This window comes from Martes martes, assembly GCF_963455335.1.
Source record: "Martes martes genome assembly, chromosome: 4".
NCBI lineage: Eukaryota > Metazoa > Chordata > Mammalia > Carnivora > Mustelidae > Martes > Martes martes.
In genome coordinates this window covers 162875500-162898401 of record NC_137891.1, presented here as the reverse complement: position 1 = coordinate 162898401, position 22902 = coordinate 162875500, and the positions used below count along the sequence as shown (strand labels likewise).

General features: G+C 48.6%; 2 protein-coding genes across 4 annotated transcripts; one reads left to right on the top strand and one right to left on the bottom strand.

Moving 5' to 3' along the window:
- Positions 1-1702: 1702 nt before the first annotated feature.
- On the bottom strand, positions 1703-7152 carry AIRIM (AFG2 interacting ribosome maturation factor). 2 transcript variants are annotated; one of them, XM_080800737.1, is made up of 5 exons: positions 6819-7152; positions 6367-6641; positions 4252-4431; positions 2573-2691; positions 1703-2203 (listed from the first exon to the last, which is right to left on the bottom strand). In XM_080800737.1, the coding sequence occupies exons 2-5, from the start codon at positions 6639-6641 to the stop codon at positions 2166-2168; spliced, it is 612 nt and encodes a 203-aa protein (XP_080656863.1). In that variant the 5' UTR covers positions 6819-7152; the 3' UTR covers positions 1703-2165. The 2 variants fall into 2 exon arrangements, 1 of the variants encoding a protein (XP_080656863.1); XR_013966678.1 differs by lacking the exon at positions 2573-2691 and having other exon boundaries at positions 1724-2203; positions 3020-4431; positions 6819-7136.
- Positions 7153-7279: 127 nt separating this feature from the next.
- Positions 7280-22565, top strand: CDCA8 (cell division cycle associated 8). Of its 2 annotated transcripts, XM_080799925.1 has the most exons (11): positions 7290-7390; positions 7558-7670; positions 7789-7917; positions 9931-9971; positions 13071-13143; positions 15348-15430; positions 16874-16938; positions 18023-18118; positions 19202-19328; positions 20087-20173; positions 21175-22565. In XM_080799925.1, exons 2-11 carry the CDS (start codon positions 7574-7576, stop codon positions 21217-21219), a joined length of 843 nt encoding a protein of 280 aa, XP_080656051.1. In that variant the 5' UTR covers positions 7290-7390; positions 7558-7573; the 3' UTR covers positions 21220-22565. The 2 variants fall into 2 exon arrangements, with proteins under 2 accessions (XP_080656050.1, XP_080656051.1); XM_080799924.1 differs by having other exon boundaries at positions 7280-7670.
- The last annotated feature ends 337 nt before the right edge of the window (positions 22566-22902 follow it).

Sequence of the window (22902 nt, the reverse complement as noted above, 5' to 3'; positions counted from 1 at the left end):
CTTAAGAGACACTGGTTTAAATCTTTCCCTGGTTGAACTATAAACCTTTCTAGGGATCTCCTTCCCCTGCCCCAGAGCACATCATAAGGCCTGATACCCAAATGTTTTTAAGTTTTATTTACAATTATTATGGATGTGATACATTTTTTTTCAAATTCCTGGAAGAATACCTATCATATTGTTAAAAACAGTAGACAGTATGCATTGCCACTTTCTGTAATCCTTTCATTTTTCACAATCACAATGTATTATCTTTATAGGTAGAAACATAAAAATCTGGAAAAATAAAAGCTCTAATACATTCATAAAACGGTATATGTGTGTAGTGCTAACTACTATAATTACGTTGAGCTATTTTTACATATATGAAAAGATGGCCAAACTATGTTAAAAAAAAGATTATTTAAGTAACAGTATATGTCAAAGATACTATATTTGGGTCTTTTTAAATGTGCGATCATGGACATTGAAAGGGTATATATCAAAATATCTCTGATGTAGCTTGTTTCATACTTTTCTAAAGTTACATTTTTTCTACAGTTTTCCTATGACTTTTTAAAAAGCATTAATACCACTTTTGTAGTAAGAAAAAAGTCATCTTCATTTTAAAAATATCTATACTCTTTATTAAGCCTCGTTACATCCAGTGACCCAGATTTTTCCACAGCCCCGAAGCTGACAGGTCTGGAAGTGCCTGACCATTTCACAGATGAAGGCATTGGGCTTCAGAAACGTAACCTCGATGGCCCGATTCTGGGTGGTCTTCTCCCACCATGCAGCTACTCCAAGATCAGAGGAATGTGGCAAATCAGGCGCCAGCTTTGGTCAAAACCCCTGTCATTTTAGCAGTCTCTCCCCAGTCACTTACTCCCAGGGGAGGCGGGTGGGGAAGAAAGGGACAACTCCTCAAAGACAAAGCTCTGAGCATAATTCATGCTGCACCACCTCCCCCTGGTGGTGGGCTCGGGAAACTGACGTCGACTTGAGGGTTCGGAGCCACAGCAGCTGGAAAACAGTGATGCGCTGCCGGGACTTCCGGTGGTTCGACTTGGGATTTTTCAACTCTAACAACAGTGCAAAAAGCAATACGTGTCCACCAGAAACCATACTTCACATACTGAATGTGGATCTCTTCCTGGGCTGGCGGCATGCGGTGTGCACCTCTCTCATGACGCTGGGCACCAACAGCACATGCCGCATGCCGCAGCTCAGTCAGCCCAGAGATCATAAGGGTAAACGACCGATACAGCCATTTGAAGCCCAAACAGCTGTTCTGTTTTCGGTCAATTACATGAGATAGTGAATATTTCATTGTAAAATGAAAAGCCCCTGGGGCGCCTGGGTGCCTCAGTGGGTTAAGCTGCTGCATTTTGCTCAGGTCATGACCCTAGGGTCCTGGGATAGAGTCCCACAGAGGGCTCCTTGCTCAGCGGGGAGCCTGCTTCTCTCTCTGCCTCTCCCTGCCGCTCTGCCTGCTTGTGTGCTCTCTCTCTCTCTGACAAATAAATAAATAAAATCTTGAAAAAAATAAATGAAAAGCCCTTGTATTAAATGATTTTGCCCAACTGTAATCTAATGTGAGTGTTCTGGGCACATTTAAGGTAGGCTAGGCTAATGTTTGGTAGGTTAGGGGTATTAAATGCATTTCTGACTTACAATATTTTCAATTTACGACGGGATTATCAGGATGTAACCTCACTGTAAATCCAGGAAGATCTGTACTGTCTTCCATCAATTATCACCTTTATTCCTTTAAATCATCAAGAATAATCATCTTCCATCAAGGAATCAGGTATAGACACAAATACACAGAACAGGGCCGGGTGTCAACCAAGCTCAGAGCTTTGGATGGTGCCAAGGGTGGTGCCACACTCCCTTCCCTGCCCTCTCCTTCCCTACCACTTCTGCGGCGGTGGCCCCACTGTTCTCCTGCACCACCTTTCCTGCATTCTCTCTCTACCTCCTTCCACTGCCGAGCATCGAAAGGGCAAGGGGTGGCCCATGTGCCCTCAGCTGTGACGTCGCAGGGAGAGGCTCCAGCATCAGAAGGCAGTCCTCAGGCTCTAGGCACTGATTTTTCAAGTATGTCAGGTTACCATACCAGAAAGCACCAATGTCGGTCTTCAACTGTGTCCCCCTAGTCTGCTGATAAACACGTGGCTTCCTTACTCTTCCAGGAAGAAGGAAACATTCAACAGGGTATCTGGAATAGGAAGAGAGAAAAACTGGCATATCACCTCTCCAGAGAACATAAAACACCCAATTTATGGGGCGCCTGAGTGGCTCAGTGGGTTAAGCCTCTGCCTTCAGCTCGGGTCATGATCTCAGGGTCCTGGGATCGAGCCCCGCATCGGGCTTTCTGCTCAGCAGGGAGCCTGCTTCCTCCCCTCTCTCTCTGCCTGCCTCTCTGCCTCCTTGTGATCTGTCAGATAAATAAATAAAATCTTAAAAAAAAATTAAAACACCCAATTTATATAAAATACAGGGGCACTGCAAGGGCATCTCTATAATGCTTCTAAAGAAGTGAGACACACAGACAGAACGCAGACATGGAGTAAATGAAAACCAGTACCTTGTACAAGGCTTTGGTGTTCATCTTCTGAAATTTGGTTCCAGGCCTCGGGCAAAGCTTGGATATTTGCCAAGTCTCCCCACTGGACGGAGGACAGGAGGTACTTTCTCTTTAGGTAACTTCCTCGAAGTTAAGGACTGACTGCTCGAAAAGCAAATGAGCGCGCCTGCGTGGCTCAGTTGGTTAAGCATCTGCCTTTGACTCAGATCATGATCCTGGGGTCCTGGTACTGAGTCCCACATCAGGCTCCCTGCTCAGTGGGGAGTCTGCCCTCCTCCTACCCTTCCCCCCGCTCATGATCTCTCTCTCAAATAAATAAATAAAATCTTTTTTAAAAAATAAGCAAATGAAATGTGCTGAAGGGGGAAAATGCCCTGGGGAGAGCTACGGGAAGCTCGAAGAGGGAAAGAGGGGCTATCATTCCATTTATCAGGTGGCAGAACTCACCTATGCCATCCATCTTTACTGAGCACCTCCTCACTTGCAGTGCTCCAGGGCCGGAGGGATGAGACATGGCCCCAACCACCTAGGATCTCACTGCGGTGAGGAAAAAACCAGGAACTGAAAAGAGAGAATGTCAGTGACATCAAAGAGGACACCGTGTGGCAGTTCAGAGGGGGCATACTTCCCACTTACAGAGCAGCAGGAAGATTCTGGCCGGTAGGAAGAGCATAAGCAAAGGCACAGAAGTGGGGAAGCACGGATTAGTTTCAGCGCTGAGGAAATCCTCCAATCTGGCCGGCAAGGAACAGTGTGTAGAGCAGTAGGAAAGGTGGCTGAGAAGGCAGGCTCAACCAGAACACGAAGAGCACTGAAGACCAAAGTGGGGTTTCTGGCCTGTGAGCCATGGAAGCTGCTGAAAACTCGATGTAAGCGACAGGCAGAATGAAGATGTCTTCAGGACACAGTGAGGTCACTAGCTGGAGCTGGCTCAGAGGCAAAGAAGCCAGACAGAGAACCCCATCAAGATGCTGCACAGACCAATGGGCCACATGAGAGGCGAGAAACTATGGAAGAGGCAGTGCAGATAGAGAAGGAAAATCCAAGCAGCACCGAGGAAACAGAATCAAAGCACCTCACAAGTGGCTATGCGGGCATTCTTAGAACAGCACCTAGCATGTAGTCAGCGCTCAGTACTGTTGGCTGCAGCTCTGTGAAAAACATAGGCTGATTATGTTACTATTCCTCTCAAAACCTCTGAATAGCTTTCCATCTCACTCAGAGCAGAAGTCAAATCCTTTCAAAGACCTCCAAAGCCCTACAAAGTCTGGCCCTGTCTCTCTGACCATGCCTCCTATTGGGGTCCCCCTCCTTACTCTAGTCTAGCCCAGTGGCATCCGCACTATTTTCAGAACATATCAGGCACGCTACTACCTCAGGGCCTTTGCATGTGATGTTTCTTCTACCTGGGACACACTTCCCCCAAACAACACTTGATTCTCTCCCTCGCCTTTAGGTCTTTTCTTAAATGTCACTATCTGTGAGGCCTCTCCTGACCACCCTATTTAAAATCACAACTCCACCCTCACTCCCCACTTGGCCTGCTTTATTTTTCTCTAAGCTTAGAGACCAAGGAGAACTGACCCCTACCATAGAGTTGTATAATCTCTTGAAAACTGAAATTAAAAAGACTTCCTGAAGCCACTCTGGACACTGTCTGAAACGTGTGCAAAGGATACGAATGTCGATAATGTCTCTCGATATCCTGCAACCACTCCAACATGTCAGCCACAGACGGGCTCAGCACCGAAGCCTGCAGAACAGCATCAATGCCAATCGAGTCTGCATGCTGCTCATAGATCTCAAACACCTGCTCCACGTGCCTGCTGACGGTGTCCCGCACCTTGAGGAGGGTGGCTCTGAGGGAAAAAGTCTCCTGTTAGACAACATCATGAGAAAGGCCTAAGGCAGAGTTCCTCAACCTCAGCACACTCACATGTCGACCTGGATGGTTCTTTGTGGTGGGAGGTTACCCTGTGCATTTAGGGCATTGAGTAGCATCCTTGGCCTCTACCAACTAGATGACAGGAGCACACCACACCCCCACCTTCCCCACGTTGTGACGATCAATAATGTCTCCAGATACTGCCAAATGTCCCAATGGGAAAAACTGCTCTGGGTGCACATAACTACTGCGGACCTTAGGAAAGTTATTTATTCTCAGTCATGTATAAAAATGATCCGTTTTGCTCACTGCATGCCCTAAGTACTTAGAACACAGAGACTGGCACATAGAATGACAAATACAATGAATGAATCAATGAAAGGGTTCTTATGAAGATTAAATGCAATAACGCTCATAAGGTGCTTAGGGAAGTGCCTAACTCATGGTCAATAGTTATTATTCCACTGGTGACTCCAAGAGACCCAGCCACCAAGAAGGCCACAACTTCCCAAAGGGCAAAGCATTCCCTAACCTGTAATTGTGGCTTTCAAAATGTGTGGCTTTGACTCACAGGTAGAAAATTAGACGAAATAACGGCCCAATAATCACACACAAATAGGTCATCAACTGAAATAAGAGTTCACTACCTCAGAACATACCGCAATGTAATTTAATTGATGCTAATCATCTCTCTTGTAATCAACTAAGAAACTAAGTCTGGTTCATTGTTCTATTCCCAGCACCTTGTGCCTGGCATCCCATAGGTGCTTATTTTGTACAAATGAATATACAAAGTCCCCATATATACCCATTTCCCCTTAGTCTACAGCACAGACTATATACACCAGGAACTTCGTTTGTTCTGGTCAAGGAAAGGCCTATGTGCAGGGCGTCTGGGTGGCTCGGTTGGTTAAGCATTTGACCTGTGATTTTGGCTCATGTCATGATATCATGGGTCTTAAGATGGAGCCCCAGGTGGGGCTCTGTGCTCAGTGGGGAATCTGCTTGAGATTCTCTCTCTTCCTCTGCCCCCTTCCCCACTGGTACTCTTTCTCTAAAATAATAAGTGAGAAAGAAAAAAAGAGCAAGCCTAAGTGCCAGGTCTCTTGTCTATCCTCAATATTTATAATTTTAAAATAGAGGATCTCATTTAGGCATACTAAGAGTTTAGAGACCTACTACGTCTGGCACAGAGATGCCAACGTACAGCAGAACAGAATGGTGGTTGAACGCTCTGGTCTTGGTGTCGGGCAAACTTGAGTTAGACTTCCAGCTTTACCATTTACTAGCTGTGTGACCACAGGCAATCTGGCCCTCAGTTTCCTCACCAGCAAAATGGGATTAAGTGAGGTTAAATCAGAGATGTTGAAAATATTTTATGTGAGACTATACATAAAACCCTTAGCTCTAGCACTACTAAGTTTAAAGTACAATTCCTGCTTTTGACAAAAGAAGACTACAGAGAAGGACTAATTAGCTTTTTCGATAGCTTTTCTTTTCCACTGTAACTTCTACTGAGACCATCACTGTCATGACTTACATGACAAGGGAAATGCCACAAAATATTTCAAAGAAAGATTTATTTATTTTAGAGAGAAAGAGAGTCTCAAGCAGACTCCGCACTGGGTGCGGAGCCCAGTATGGGGATTGAACTCACCGTGGGAGATAACGACCTGAGCCAAAACCAAGAGGCAGAAGCCCAGCTGACTGCACCTTCCAGGTACTCCATAAAATGACTTTTTGATAAGAGGTCCCATTGCAACAAATGGAGAGGAGGCAAGGCTGAGACACCTCCAAATACCGTGTTCTCAAGTAAAGGGAAAAACACTCTTCTGACGGATCCTAGCTACTTATTAAACACCAAGTTTTTCAATCTTTCCGCCAAGAAGGAGCGGCATTGAACTCTTACAGCTTCTCCCCTAACTTGTCCAAGACAGTGTCGCCAGCCGCCAGCTGCTTGCGCCTCAGCCGTTCCTTTAAGTCCGGGAAGGCCCGAAGTGGAGGCACATCCTCAAACCGCAGATTCTGTGACGCCTGCAGCTGCTCTGCCAGGTTGCTGAGGGAGGCCAGGAGGGGCTGGCAGTCCCCCAGGGTGCTCTGCCACAGGCCCTGCTGCTCCTCCACCACGGGAAAGCACTTCCTCAGGGCATCCTGCACAGCAAGCCAAGGTTGGTCTTGAGTCATCTGGCGAGATAAAAACAGAAAGGGCGGGGGGGGGGAGCATTAGCGTCTTAACTCAGGGGAAGTAGCGAGTCCAGTGATCACCGCGCGCAGGTGAGGTTCCGCTAAACCAGGGTCTCCTCACGATGGGGGCTGTGTATCCCTTCCTACAGGACGTCCTGACGCGAGGCGCTGTCTTACCTTTAGGGGCTCCGGAGGCAGGGCCTAGGTTTCCCACCTCCGGAAGGGTTGCCTGACCAGACCTCGGAGGCGGTTCGCCAGCGGTTCGCCCGCGGCTCGGGTAGTCTCCGGTTTCAGACTGCGGATTCCCCAGGCCGAAGGGCTGTCTCCGAACCCGTACTTCCAGAGCCGGACTCTTGTCTCCTTTCCTGGAAACTGCCGGTCGCTTTCCCTAAACCTGCATGAAAACTTAAATCTAATGCCATCAAAACCCGTGGACCCGCCAAGGCCACCACCAGAAGCCCGCGGTCTCTCTGCACATGGCCCCAGCACGGCTGTCGAGTCGCGAACGTATGTCGTAGACCGCAGTGCCTTCTGGGTGCTGTAGTCCTACGTGTGCACCGGCGGCCCGGCCGCGGAGCTTCCTTGTGATTGGATGCTGTGGGACCCTCCTAAGACGGCGACTTCTCATTCGTCAGCCTGTGGCAGTTTGAATTTGGTGGCGGCGGCCGCACGTCCGGTTAGGCACGAAGCTGCTCCCTCCCCTCAGCTGGAGCGGTGAGGTCTTTCTCAACCCGTTTGGCGACCCGCAGGTACGTGCCTCGCGACACCTTTATGCTCGGGCCTTCAAAGGCAGGGCGCCCCCACTAGCTCCGTGGGGCGCCCGTCCGCCCTTTCCCGCTCTTCCGCGGCCCCCTTACTCTCCCTCCCCGACCTCGGCCGCTGACCTCCCAGTGGCTGCATCCCCCGCTCCCCTCAGCCTCCGCCCAAGCGCCATGGCTCCGGCTAGGAAGGGCGGCAGTCGGGTCGCCAAGACGAACTCGGTTCGGAGCCGGAAGCTCGCTTCCTTTCTTCGGGACTTCGACCGCGAAGGTAGGGGCGGAGCCCGGGGCGATCGCTGGGTGCCGGTGGCTTGGGGTGCGGGCAGCAGGGTTCCAGGCCCCGTTCACCGGCCGGTGACCCGTGTTCTGTCGGCTCTGCCCTCTCGCAGTGCAAATACGATCCAAGCAAATTCAGTCGGACAGGCAGAACCTCCTCAAGGAGATGGATAACCTGTACAACATCGAGATCTTGCGGCTCCCCAAGGCGCTGCGCGAGATGAACTGGCTAGACTACTTCGGTAAGAGCTGCTGCCGTCCCCCCAGACCTCGGCCCTGGGGCGCCTCTGTGGTCGCCTGAGTGAAGTCCTCATGATCACTTTAGGAAATTGCAGCCTTACCGCTTCCCCCCGCTCCGTATCTCACTTCCCTGCTTTACCTTTGTGTATAGAACTTAACGTCATCTACACACACACACACACACACACACCGCCCAGGTAGGCAAATGTCTTCTCTAAAGGAGAATTTACTGTCTAGTAAATACTTTAGGCTTTCTGTGCCGGAAGGTTCTCTGTTGCAGCTACTCAGCTCAAGCTGTTCTAAGTCCAAAATAGCTGTAATGAATGGGCATGTATGTGTCCAAGTAAAATGTACTTATGGACACATGGAAATGTGAATTTTTTGTGAATTTCATGTGTCACAAAACACTCTCTCTTTATATTATACAATCATTTAAAGACGAATAAAAGGGGCGCCTGGGTGGCTCAGTGGGTTAAGCCTCTGCCTTTGGCTCAGGTCATGATCCCAGGGTCCTGGGATCTAGCCCGGCCTGGGGCTCTCTGCTCCGCAGGGAGCCTGCTTCCCTTCCTCTCTCTCTGCCTCCTCTCTGCCGACTTGTGATCTCTGTCAAATAAATAAATAAAATCTTTTAAAGAAATAAATAAAGATGAATAAAAGAATAACTTGGTTTGTTACCAGAGCTCAGATGGGAGGATAACCCCTAAGCACTGCTTTCTGCATCTTACGGAACCTGGCAACTTAAAAAAATGAGCAAATCAAATTGTGATATGCAAGGGCTCAAGTTTTTCTGGCTGGAGAAAAATTGCAGCCTGTTCTCCACTCCCCTGTTAAATGTCCAAGGACATGCAAGAGGCTTTCCTTTCCGCTGGGTTACCCTTACTTTTCCTATTTTCCTTATTATTACCTATTACATCGGCTCCTTCCTGAATAGAAATGCATGTTCTGTTCAAATAATAGATATTTAATGATTCTTTGACCTGCCCTTTTATTTGCACATTTCTACAAATATTCACTGAGCATGTCTCAGTCACAGTGCTACGGGCTGAAAGTGCTTTGGGAAATAACATAGACATTGCCTACCCTCAGGAACTTACAAGTTAGTAGAAGAGGGTCATTTTAAAAATGCACATGTGATTAGATAGTCAAAATCGTAGGTACCAGAAAAGGGAAAGAGTAGGGATCAGTAGGTACATTTATCTAGTGCTGTATGTTTATATGTGCTAGACAGATATTGTACTGAGTGTGTTACACATGTTAACTGACTTTATGTTCACAACAAAGGTATTCATTGTTAATATTGCTACTCTTTTACAGGTGACAGAATTAAGGCACAGAGAGATTAGTTACTTTGCTCAAGGTCTCATAAGCTAGTTAGTAGCAGAGGGTGTTTAAACCTAAGCACTCTGTCTGGTTCAAAGCGTGAATTCTTAACAGTTCTACAGGACACTATGAGAGTTTCTAGGAGGATTAACCTAACTTTATTCTACATCTAAATCTTGCACAAACCTCTTCGTTCAACACACACTGGCTACATACCTACCCTATGCCATATTTTTGCCCAAAACTGTCTTCAAGGAGTTTAGTTCAAGGCGGTGGAGGGGGGATACTTTAAACAGCTCTGAGTAGTTGTTCGGTATGATGAGAATTGAGCAACTAGCTCAGCACTTTGCCGCAACCTGTTGTCATAGAAAAATAAAGACTTTTGGGTTTGAACTGAGTTTCGAAAGATGAATTAGAAATTTGCCAGGTGCAGAGGTGCATTTCCGGTAAAGGGAATAATAAGCGCGGAGGGGCAAAGGCACGGGAGACGGTGGCACATCTGGGAAATAAGGACTTGTGTGTGGTGGGACCTAGAATATGCTATAAGGCGGCCAGTCAGTTGTGGGGAAAAATTAAACAAGGTTACAAAGGGCCTTGAGTGTTGAAGCCAGGGCTGGTCCAGTTTTAGACAGCTAATGGGAAGATGGTTTATCATTAAGATCTGATAGTAACTAAATAAAATGTTCTTTTTAAAGCCCTTGGAGGAAGCAAACAGGCACTGGAAGAGGCCGCAACAGTAAGTGACCTGTCCTATTTTGAAACCGTGGTTAGTTTTTAAGTTTAATCCCGTCACAAAATCCAACCAGTGGGTGTTTACCATGGAAGAGGGCTCCTAGGGGACATGACCTGTTTGTGCCAACTGCAAAACTGTGGTTGTCAAAGGCTGAGTCTGTGAAGCCCAAATACTGTTAAGTTCTACAGAGGGAGGCGTTCTATTTTTGGCAGGTTCCTTGTGGCTCTCTGCCCTGATCTCTCAGGCAAAGCAAAAGCCTCAAGCCCAGTCCCTCTAAGCCCCTAGGTCATTACCTGACGGCCTGGTCTGCTAGGTGTCAGAGACTGTTGTTTTATTTTTATTTTATTATAAAGATTTATTTATTTGAGAGAGAGAGAGAAGGGTGGAGGGGGAGAGGGTAAGAAAAACTCAAGCAGATGCCGCATTGAGCGCAGAGCGAGATATGGGGCTCGAACTCACCACCCCGAGATCACAGCCCGAGACAAAATTGAGAGTCGGACGCTCAACCAATTGCTACACCCAGGTGTCCCGAGACTGTTGTTTTATCACGTCATCCTCTAGAAGCTTCGCTCTTATTTGGGACTCTTAGGATTCCTCACCCTCTCTCACCTCTTTCATCCCAGCATCAGCATTAGGATTGAAGACAGTCAGATGAGGAAGCAAAATAAAGAGTTTAGATTTTAGATCTGTACTGTCCAGTACAATAGCCACCATTAATCAATTAATCAATTAGAGTTAATTAAATAAATCATTAATCCATTAAAATTAATTAAATTAAAACTTCAGTCCCTCAGAGACACTAGCCACATTTCAAATGTTGACTAGCCACACATGACTAGTGACTACATATTGGTAGCCCAGAAATAGAGCATTTCTACCCTTGCAGAAAGTTTTGTTATACAGTGTTGGGAACTAGTCCATAATGGTCTTCACAGAGACCCTAGGCACTCTAAAATCAGACAAAAACAATGCGCATACATACATGCATTTGTTATCTGTCTGGAGAGTCGTTTATTATAACCTTCATCAGGTTTACAGAGTGAAGCCAAAAATCTGCCTCCTTCTCTGCGTTATTAGGATCTCTTGGAATCTCAGGGTTTGAAGGGACCTGACTACACAGGGTACATGGTAGCATTGAATGGCAGATCTCCACCTGCCTCAGAAGTTAAAGGTGTTTCAGAGCCAGTTGTTCAGTCAGAAAAAAAAGAGTTTGGAGATGAATATTGCAGGAGAGGAGTGGAGATCACTGAAAAGTAAAATCAAGAGCTAATAAAAACATTCTTAGTTCTGGCTTTTTCTTTCTTTGTAACATGTTCCCGCCTCCACACACCCAGATCTGATGTTTCAAAAGACTTACCTCTGAGATGAATTATACCTGTTAGCTAATGCATCACCCTCATTTTAATTAATCAGACATAAAGAACTACAAATCAGAGAGCTTCTGATGTAATATGAAATAGCCGGTGTCATCACACCAAGTCAAGAGAATTGTAGCCTTAGCTAATATGCGTTAGAACTCAGGAAAGGAATGATACTTTGGCACAAAAGTTCATAATGATTAGGTATGTGGCGGTCTCCCAAGACCACTCCCAGGAAGACTCACAGGGCTGAGCATATAGTCATACTCACAGCTATGATTTGTTACGTGAAAGAATATAAAGCAAAATCAACAAAGGGAAAAGGTACCTGGGCCAAAGTTCAGAGGAAACAAGGCGTAGGCTCCCAAGAGTCCTCTCCCAGTGGAGTCAAATGTGACACCTTAATTCAACACACGTGAGACAGTGTCTACCAGAAAAGCCTATTAGAGACTCAATACCCAGGATTTTCATTGGGGGCTGGTCACATAGGCATCTTCTGCCTAGCATGTACTAAAATTCCAGACTTCTGGGAGGAAAACAGGTATGCAGCATAAGCCATGTTGTTTGTACAAAGCTTAGGCCCAGAGAGCCATTCTAACCAGGGAATGGTGGGAATCCTGAAATCCAAGTTCTCATGCAAGACGCAAGCCCATCCATGCAAATAAGCCTCTCTAAGGATATCAGTCTTAGGCCTGTTAACTCTTCTGCACAAAGATGATCAGGGGCCTGCCACCACTGACACCTTCATAACGTGCAAGTTGTTTCTAGAGACGGCACCTAGTTGGCCACTATCCATTCCATCGACCACTCCAGACCTCACTAAGCTCTTACAGCACTGTCTCTTGCTAAGACTGGACAGCCTCAGAATGCTCCTCCGAGGACTCCCCGGACTCCCTACCAGTCTGGAGATGAAACCTGTCATCCCTAGTCTGTAACACCTCCTCTAATACTTACATGTGTCCTGCAGGAAAAGGCAGAGAATCATGCCTGCTCGTAGCTATTCTCATTCACATAGGTAGTCACCACGGGGAGCACATTTAATTATAATGGTGATGACTAGAAGCCTTTTTGAAGGGCCTGTGGGTGCAACAGAAAACCTTATTGACTCTCTAGACTTTTAAAAAGAGAAAAGTCTAGTACAGCACCAAGTGCAGAGAACATGAGTCATTAGCAACCTGTATTGTTTGCCAACGGGACATAATCAAGTGCAACCACTTTCCCTGAGCATACAGCCAAGAGGAAACTTGGACATGTGCATCAGACACATGGAGAAGTTGTTTAGAGTAGCAAAAGACTGTTGACAGGAGATTGGAGAAATTAATTGTGATAGAGTCACACAGTGGGATGCTACATGACAGTGAAAACAAACAAACTACGCCAGAAGCAGCAGAAGCGAAACCAAATATTATTTAAGCACGTATACCTTTGTAAAAAACAAACAAACAAACAAACAAAAACAACCCACACACAAACATGCTTATGCAATGATAGTGGTCACCTTTGGGGGAAGAGAAGGAAATAGAACAGGAAAGACTATAGAGCTAGAAGCAAGTAATCAGCAAGATTTTAGCTCTTGGGTTGTATAGTGCATTTATAGGAGCTCACTAATACCATGTTATAACTAATACGTAACAGTCTCGTAAGTAATAAAGAATATGTTTTTGAAATTAATTGTTTTGAGTCTTAAAATATTCTCCATATTTGATGGAATATGCCTGGTGTTTTCTGGCTGTGTTGGCAACAGGCGGACCTGGATATCACAGAAATAAACCGACTAACAGCAGAAGCTATTCAGACACCCTTGAAATCTGCCAAAAGTGAGTACTTTTCAAAACCCCTTGTTGAACTGGGAGAGTGGAGGCCAGGTGGCAGGCCGGCAGCTCAGAGAGGCCTCAGTGGTAGGGGCTCTTCCCTCTAATGCCTGGTCCTCCGTCTTGCAAATCCGATAATGTGGTTTTGGCCGCTGCATTGAGTTCATTGTATGCAGGACTGATAGTGAGCAAACTGTTGGCCATTGTGGGAGCAAGAGTGAGAGTAGAAGGAGAGGAAAAGCTGTGTGGGAAGCATGACTGCCCCTGGCTCCGCCAGTTAGAGGGTGGCAGGACTGAGAGGCATTACGGGACATGGTGAGGCCCGCCAAGGCACCCCCGTGTGATCAGAAGGGTTGAGAGAATTGTGAAAGGACCAGTATCCTCCGGGCGCCATTCCACGTTCCTGGACTCAGTGACCTGCTGCGGAAAATCATCCCTCCCTCATACCCCACACTCTGAGAAATGCTGTCCCAGGGGAAATATGTTTGGGAAACGCGGTTGTGACCCGTGAGCATCATGGAGCAGGGACAGGATGAGCCCTACTACAGACTTTGTGCCACTGTCATTAAGCTTTCATAGCTCAGTGCATCTACATCTTGTGAGGCGAGGCCTGACCTAGGGCCTGGATCTTGACCAGGGCACTTCTCCACTGGGGAGGGCCAGAAACACGGCCCAGTTCTTAGTCCATTTTGCTTTCCATCGAATGACCTCGTAGTATGAAGAGAACAGGAGCTTTCACTTTGCCAGTGTCACACTCCAGTGCTGCCTTGGTGAGATTACGACAGAATTGGGCTCGGGTGTTCCTGGAGATCCTTGGCCGCATATTTATAGTGTGTTAGTTCACTTTGGGTTGTCTCCACATTTGGGGAATACTGATTTCTCTTCTGGATTCCACAATTTTGCTCAAGTGGTGGGGGAGGGGTCTTCTGATCTCACCCCTGGGAACAGACACACCAGGATCCAAGTCAACCAACAGTAAAACTTGGTTTTGTGCCTTCTTGACCATTGGGCTTTGTCTACATTGTAAGCTAGTTCCAAAAAGGAAAAAATAAATAAATAAATATATAATTTAATGTGTCAGAAAGTAAAAAGCTAAAAAGCTGTCCCATCTGAGACCCTACCCGCCATGATCAGATGCCTGAATTATCTCTGGAATCCCTGCTCAAGATTGTCTGGCTCAGTACAGAGTTAGCAGTGAGACACTAACTTTCATCACTAAACAGCTGTAGTGCTTAGAAAGTTTTCTAATCTATGTAAATAATAATATTGTAATAAATAATAATTTTTTTTCTTTTTTTTTTTTTTAAGATTTTATTTATTTATTTGTCAAAGAGAGAGAGAGTGAGCACAGGCAGACAGAGTGGTAGAGGGAGAAGCAGGCTCCCTGTGGAGCAAGGAGCCCGATGTGGGACTCGATCCCAGGACGCTGGGATCATGACCTGAGCCGAAGGCAGCCGCTTAACCAACTGAGCCACCCAGGCGTCCCGATAATTTTTTTTTTTTCTTAAAGATTTTATTTATTTGACAGAGGGAGAGAGATCACAAGTAGGCAGAGCGGCAGGCAGAGAGAAAGGGGGAAGCAGGCTCCCTGCCAAGCAGAGAGCCCAATGCGGGGCTTGATCCCAGGACCCTGAGATCATGACCTGAGCCGGAGGCAGAGGCTTAACCCACTGAGCCACCCAGGTGCCCCATAAATAATAATTCTTATGACACGTGTCCTGTACTGTCAAAAGGGCTCTATGTTCATGCATTCCACAGACACTTAAACACTCACAGGCACAATTCTAGTGTTTGGGGAAATAGGAACAAAAATAACAAAGATGCTGTTCTTGCGGAGCGCCTTCCAGGTCTCACTGTCCCTATGAAGTGACTGCTCCCTTTTATAGATGAGGACACTGAGGCAGTGCAGTGAAAGCCCCATGACCTGGGCGGTGCTAGGACCGGGCCTCACATTCGAGTCTAGCTGAGTCCAGCGTCTGCGCTCTCAGTGGAATACTGGGCATCATGTGGGCTTCGTTAGCCAGTCTGGTTAGTTTTCTCTTTCTAAACCGTCTTAAAAAAAAAAAAAAAAAAGTCATCTTGTTTATATTCAAAGTCTATTTCTTGATTACAGCCAAAGATTTCATACGTTTTATTTCCTCTAAGAAACATGAATGCATGAAAATTTACTCCTATGAGAAAGATGATTCTGTTAAAACTGTTTCTTACAGCACGAAAGATAATGAAATTGGATGAAATGATAGTGGAAGAAGAAGAAGAAGAAAATAAGAAAAAGAATCTTCAAACTTCAAGAGTTAGTAGGCACTTGTGTTTGGGGCTGGGAGCTGACGGGGGACAGGGAAACACAAAAATACCTGACCTCCCCGTACCCCACTCCAACCCACCAGAGTTCACTGTTTCACAGAGAAGAACCGCTTTAATGGCTCATACGAAAGCCCTCAGAGAAGTGGGTACACAGCACATAGAAGGCCGAAGAGGAAGCTATCAAATTTTACCTCCCCGCTTAGGGTGCACCCAGGCTTTTAAAAGTGAGGGGGATTTCACTAGCTGAAGAAGAAAGGGCAGGGAAGCCCAGGAGGAGATAGATAGGAACGTTCCCTCAAGTTCCATTTAAAGAACAGGAAGCCACTGGGGATGACAGGGCTATAAGCTGTGGGTGATCTGCCTACAGGAGGGCCCGAAGATGAATGGCCTTGTGTGCTGAGCTCAGAAGTTTGCATTTCATCAGGTTGGTCACACTGAGTGACAAATGGACGAGGGGAAAAACCAGAGACAAGGAAGCCATTTGGGAGGCTGTTGTAATTCTGAAACTGAGAGTCTCGTGCTATACACAGAGAAGGGATGGTTTGTTTTGTTTTTAAGATTTTTATTTATTTATTAACAGAGATCACAAGTAGGCAGAGAGAGAGGAAGGGAAGCAGGCTCCCCACTGAGCAGAGAGCCCAATGCGGGGCTTGATCCCAGGACCCTGGGATCATGAACTGAGCTGAAGGCGGAGACTTTAACCCATGGAGCCACCCAGGCGCCCCAGAAGGGATAGTTTTGACAAATGTGAGCAGGACTGGTGGAGGAAGGGAGGAAGCAGGGATACCCGATTGGTTTCTAGCTTAGGTGCCCCTCATCCATGGAAGGCGGCCCACAAGAGGGTGCTGGGTTCAGGTGAAGGCGAGCAGCCGGGGTGCTAATTACCCGACATGTCGAGGAGTCCATCCTTTTCTGGAATTTCAGCCTGAAGTTCAGGGAGAAGTAGGAGGTTGAGAGGCACACTGACTCCTAGCATGGGCATCGATGAGGTCGTGCAGGGAGGGCATGGAGGGGGAGGCTGAGGACAGGTACCTGGAGGGAAGCTAGAAAGAGGAGCTTACGCAGCAGCCTGTGTAGGGACAGCCAGAGCAGCGGGGAAGATTGGGTACCCCAGGATGGCTTGAGTGACCTTCACAACAGCATTGCATGGGGGAGTGTTGAGGGCCGGCCAGGCTACAGTCAGTTTAAGAGATTTACCTTTAATCTTGGCCAAAACCGTCCACTTTGAAGACCCAGGCAGTGGACGTCCTTAGTTCCCCAGCCATGTTCCGTGTTACCTACAGCACTTACTTCTGGGAGATAGAGCTCATGTTCATCAATTCACATTTCCAGACTTGACCCCCCTCCCCTCCTTTCCTTACCCTTTACCCGCTCTCACTTTCCCCTTTTTGGGGCTTCTTATAACCACAGTGTCATTTGATTGTGAATCCAGGTCAAAAGGTGTCCTCCATCCAAGAAGAGAACCCAGTCCATACAAGGAAAAGGCAAAAGCAAAAGGTGACGGCTTTTCCAAATGTCTGCGTGTGTTTTGGTTTTATTGGAGAGCCCCATCCATCACGGCAGAGACGGGGTACAAGGGTTTTTGTGGCCTGTGCTCAAGCAGAACTTGAATCTCCAAGCTGGAGGGGCCTCTAGAAATGATCTGACCCAACGTGTTCTCCAGTTCTGCCCATGTTCTCTATCCACCCCCACCTTTTTTTGTTTGTTTTAATCCCAGCAGGGAGAGTGAGAACCAGAAACCTATCATAAGCATTGTATATTTTGTGCATTTGCCTGACAGCCCATGTGCAGAGCCCCCTCCCCCTGCCCCACCCCAACCCCGGGGCCAGTCACAAAGTGACTTACCTACCTACAGTTGTTCCTTGAGATGGTCCACCTGTTTCCTAATCAGTAAAGAATCACCGTGGACTTGAACTGATTATGCTGGGCCCTGCTGAACCATTTGGGCCGGGACGGGGGGTACATCTTAAGAAGCTTAGAAAGTAGTGGCTGAGATGTGTGTCTGTGAAGGACACTCCCTGAGCAGTGGTGGCTGCCTAGCAAGAGGGCAGGAGCTCTGGTTGAGGGACCCTCGGGGTGTGGAGAAGGTGTCTCCTTCCTCCTGTTCTGTCAGCCTGACTCAGAGGCCGGACTCTGGAGGCTTTCTGCCCAGCTTCAGAGTTCTGGCTCCCCCTTCATTGGCTCTGTGATCTTGGCCAAGTTGCTGGAGTTGGTACACTCGAGTTTCTGTGGCTGAAAACGAGGATCACAGCTGTGTGTCTCGGGTTGTTGGGAGGGCTGCACGAGCTGGTGTACTCGAGGCACTCGGGACGTAGCCACATGGTCAGCACCCTCCATGTGTGACCTGTGGACGTAATAGCCACTTTTTTTTTTTTTTTAAGATTTTATTTATTCATTTGACAGAGATCACAAGTAGGCAGAGAAACAGGCAGAGAGAGAGGGGGAAGCAGGCTCCCTGCTAAGTAGAGAGCCCCATGTGGGGCTTGATCCCAGGACCCTGAGACCATGACCTGAGCTGCAGGCAGAGGCTTTAACCTACTGAGCCACCCAGGCACCCCTAATGGCCACTTCTTACCCGCAGGTCAAGCCATTATAACACTGTCACCCCAGCTGTGGGCCGGCTGGAGTTGTCTATGGTGAAGCCAACCCCAGGCCTGACCCCTAGGTTTGACTCGAGGTGAGTAATGGGGGCAGCCCCTACGTCTGACGGGAGCCCACCAGTTCGCCTCCGTCCATAAGAAGAGCTAGTGGGAAAACACGGCTCCTTGGAAGAGGGTAGCTTCTGGGCTTCTGAGCGTCTGCCTCTCCCCTAAGTGCAGGTTCACCTGTTTCCAGCGACAGAATAAGTCTTTATTTGATGAGAGGCAGAGAACATTCTGCCTCTGAGGACTAGGAGGCCTCTGGTGACTCTTGCTCAGCCTTTTTCAAAATGGGCAGGTACTCTCCTGTACCCTTTGTGAGAGTGCGGATGGGCACCACGTCATGCTGGGGAGACTGACATGACCCAGGCTGGAAGCTAATCTCTTCCACCGGCTGGTCAACTGGACAGGAGATGCTCTGGGGCCAGAAAGAGGCGACTCTGTGCTGATGGAGCAGGGTCGTGGCCACGGGCACCTCCCAGTGCACTGCATGACAGCGTGTCCTAAGTGATCCCATTTGTGTTTATACAGAGGATGTTTCTGGAAGGCATTAAGGATTTGAAAGTCAGAATCTCTGGGGTGAGGAGAGGGAGGGAGAAAGACTTCTTTTAATTCCCACTCTTGAACTGTTTTTTCACATGAACAAAGCAAAGGACATTTAGAGAAAAACAGGTAGCAGGATTTTAACTGTCTTGAGAAAGTTCATTTGGGAATTAATATAATGATGTAATCTCTGAATCCTCCTTTTTTGACCCTGGAAAATTCGTCTTGCTGGAAGCACTTAGCCACTCTTGGAAGTGCATTAACCATAGTTTATTTCTGGCTCTGTGGATGGATGGATGGATGACTGGTGTCCATGCAGAGCTTGGGACCTAAGATTTCCATGGATAAGAACTGACTTTGGCTAGATGCGTGTTTGATCATTACAAGCTCCCTTCTCCAGCTGTGTGTAGTCATTACTATTTAAAAAGACTTTTTGCCCTAAATTTAGAACTCGCCTTCTTAGAAATGCAGGATTTGAAAACTACAGCTTGAGGCCAGATGGGGGTTGGAAGAGCTCATGGCGCCTTGTGTCACTCACTCTGCCAAGCCATCTTGACAGAGATCTTCCCACTTCACAGGGTCTTCAAGACCCCGGGCCTACGGACCCCAGCAGCCAGAGAGCGAATCTACAATGTCTCCGCGAATGGCAGCCCTCTTGCTGACAGCAAAGAGATTTTCCTCACGGTGCCGGTGGGCGGTGGAGAGGTGAGCGTCTCACAGGACGGCTGGGCCACCACGCGCAGCTCCCTGGACATTTCTTTCCTTGGCCCATCACCCACTTCTCACCCCCACAGTCCTTTGGGTTGCATGGGTCCTGATGCGCACACTTCCGCAGGACTCAGAACCAGTTTTCTCGCCCAGGTTGGGATCCTTGCCCAGCTCCATGTTCCGTTTGTTCATCAGCTGACATTTGCCCACCTGTGTTGTGGCTTCCCCCAGGTGTAGATGACGTGCTTCCCGCTCTTGAGAACGCGTTCAGTAGTCAAGATAGGTTCACAGTCAAGTCTAGGAACACAGACAGTAAGGGAGACCCTACAGGGAGTGCAGAGGAAGGCAGCATCAGGGTGTGTGCTCTAGAAAGGGGAGCATGAACTGTGTCTCCCACTCTGGAAAAGCCAGAGGGGTTCTGACATGGGCTGAGCCCAGTAGCCCTGAGCTGAGTGGAGCAAATTGCAGACGTCAGCTCCCGGGAGGGAGGGAAGGTGTACCTCAGTTGTGTCTGCAGGGCACTTATAAGCTCATGTCCCTTCCCTTAGTCCCCGGGTGAGCCAGCCGAGGGCCAGTGAGAGGCACTGCTGTCGTTATCTCCTCAGGGCAAGCACCTCTCCTAACTGCCTTGCCTGCCCCCATCCTCCTGCCCAAAGTGCAGGATATCGAGGGGACCCCTGGGCACACTGGGCCTTTGGGTGCAGGGTCCTGCCCCAGGGGACATGGCAACTGAGCACATCCCGCTCTCCACACAGAGCATGCGATTGCTGGCTAGTGACTTGCAGAGGATGGACATCGCACAGCTGGACCCAGAGGCCTTGGGAAACATCAAGAAACTCTCTGTGAGTCTCGTAACCCTCCGCTTGCTCAGTTCAGCTGTACCTAGGATTGTCTTTCCGCCTGGGCTTCACATTTAGCATTGTGCTGTCTTCTTCCCCCAAGGGACTGTAGCTGTTCTCCCCCTTACCTCGCAGCGCTTCCGTCCCCGGGCTGCTGCCACAGAAGTTCCATTGCAGACTCAGACTTCTGCCTCAGTTGGGCAGTCGGTTGACTGCCAGGGAGGGAAGCTTCCTGGAGGGAGAGAGGGAGGGGCTTGTTCCGAGGAGTCCCGCAGAACCAGAGACCGCGCTGAACAGCCAAGCCTCTGGAGCTGTGGGACCGTCAGTGACAGCAGTGTGTGGAGCTCCATTCTGGTGCTCCCGTAGCCTCTCTGTCTGAAGCCCACGCATGCGCTTCTCCGACGCTCCTCCATCCCTCCCTCTCGGCAGAGAACCTCCTCCAGGGGGCTCTGGGTCCCCACTCCTTCTCCTTCAATACTAGCTTGCCTGTGACTTCCGGCAGCCGCACTCCCAACTCTGACTTCGCCGCTCTGATGCCCAGCACTGACTTTCCCCTCCTTGTCGCCCCTTCAGTTCTCAGGAGGGAAAGTAAATTGATTCTGCTTTGGTCAGATGGGCCTCCGTGGTCCAGTCAGCACCGTCTCGGGCGGTGGATGGGACCCCCATTCGGGGGGAGTCTGTGAAGTGTACATCCAGGGCACACGGCCAGGTGTCAAGGGCCCACACATACCTAGCCGCCTAGATCCAGTGACGTTCATCCTCTCGTCTGCACCCATAGCTCGACTGGCTCATCTGAGGTCTTGTTTTACTCCTGCGTTCAGATGAGGAGTGGGCATTCAGAACAGTTACTTAGTTTGTGATCCAGCTAGAGCGCAGAGGGCTGAGATCCACTCGGACCTGCCCACCCCAAATCCGGGGTCCCCCCGAGGTGACTTGTCAAGTGGCTACCAGGCACGCGTGGCCAGTGGCCTTTTCTCTCAGTGACCTGCCCCTTTCCTTTGTAGAGCCGCCTTGCCCAGATCTGCAGCAGCATACGGACTCACAAATGAGGCTGCTGTCCCAAGAAACTGAGCTTGACAGGATGGACTTTCTGCGGGCACTTCCGGGACCCTGAAGAGACTTCTTCCCTTCAGGCTTACTGTTTGTTTGAGTGTGAAGTTCCAGAGCAGGGAGTGGTATTCCTCTGGGAGAATTTGGGAAGCGGGGAGACACACTGCTCCCCCATCGGTTAGATTAAGCTTTGCTGTTCACGCCTCCCAACCCGACTGCCTGCTGCATCCATGCAGTCGAAACCTCCTATCACTCTCCTGGCAGAATTCTCCTTCCTGCTCTCAGAGCTGCTGCCGCCTGCCTCCTGTAACCCAGCCTCCTCTCCGTCCTGCTGTTACTTCAGGGGAGGTGGTGGGAGAGAACCTCAGGTTCCCAGGAAGACCACCTGCTCCCCCTCCTCAGAGAACCCTCTACATCTGGCATTTCTGCTCTGTGTTGCTTGAGGCTGGGAGTTTTAGGCTCAAAGCAGTGAGAGCTCTGGGCCATAGGAGGACAGACCCAGAAAGCTGGGAGGAACCATGCAAATGGGGACAGGACAGCAGAATGGGACGTGTCCCAGCAGTAGCCACAGCAGAGCCCATCTCAGCCCGGCCCCAGCCCTGCTTTCTGCGGTGGTGGATACTTAGTGGGGCTTCAGGATCTTACACCCGCTGTGCGCAGTAGTTTTTTCCAAGCTGACTTGTGGAACCAGGGTTTGTATTTATCCCTTTACCGAAGACCAAAAACTGGTTTGGAGGCAGCTTCCACGTCTGGCACCTCTACCTCTCTAGATGGTAGGAATTTGGATAAGAGAATTCTAGGGCTTAGTTTAGTCTAGGGTTTTACGTGACCAGCTGCAGAGAAACTATCTCTAAGCTCTCTGTGGTCCAGTGGTCCCTGCCAGGTCCACAGACTTCGCAGAGAGCACTTCCTCTTACGGGGTTCACTGGGGGGCAGGTGTGAATTGCCTGGTGGCCTCATTCCACGTGTTTGGCCTGTGCTTCGGGCATCGGCTAGTTACTCAGAGCCCACCCCATGGTCCCTGTGCTCCAGCCTGCACCTCCGCCCCGACGAATCATGAGATGTGGTCCAAAAGTACGGAAACTCAGGAGTTCCCGCCCCATGCTCGAGGGCCCTGTGTTCTCCTGTGTGGCTCTGTGTTCTACTCCGTGTCACTTTGCTCTGTGACCCTTCTAGCAATCCAGTCCTGTTGCAGCTGTATTCCTTTCAAGTTGTTTTATTCTTCCTTTCCTGAGACTTTTGTGCATATTGTGTTCCTGATTAATGGCATCTTTTAAGCTGTTGTAATTAGGGCTACTGAAAGGTACCCGTTTTCAATAAATTGTGGGTTGGTTTGTTTTTAATCAATATTCAGCCTCTCTGTCCTCTCCACGCTGCGCTACCTAGACTAGAGGCCGTCTGGGAGCTGAAGCTGTCGGAGTGGGGGGCTCTGAGCAACTGCTTCCCTCAGAAGATACAGAAACCTCTCCTGTAGCAGAATCTCTCTGATACATGAAGAAGGGACCCCTCGCCCCAACATGCAGGCCATAGGTAACCTATCCCAAGTAGGTTTCCCCTGACACCTTTGTTCACAAGAAATTGACATGTGGGAGGACAAAATCTAGGCTATCTGTAGTTCACCCACTGAGTCAAGACTTGTTGGTCAGGAACAAAGCAGGAGCACAGATAATACAGTTTTCGTG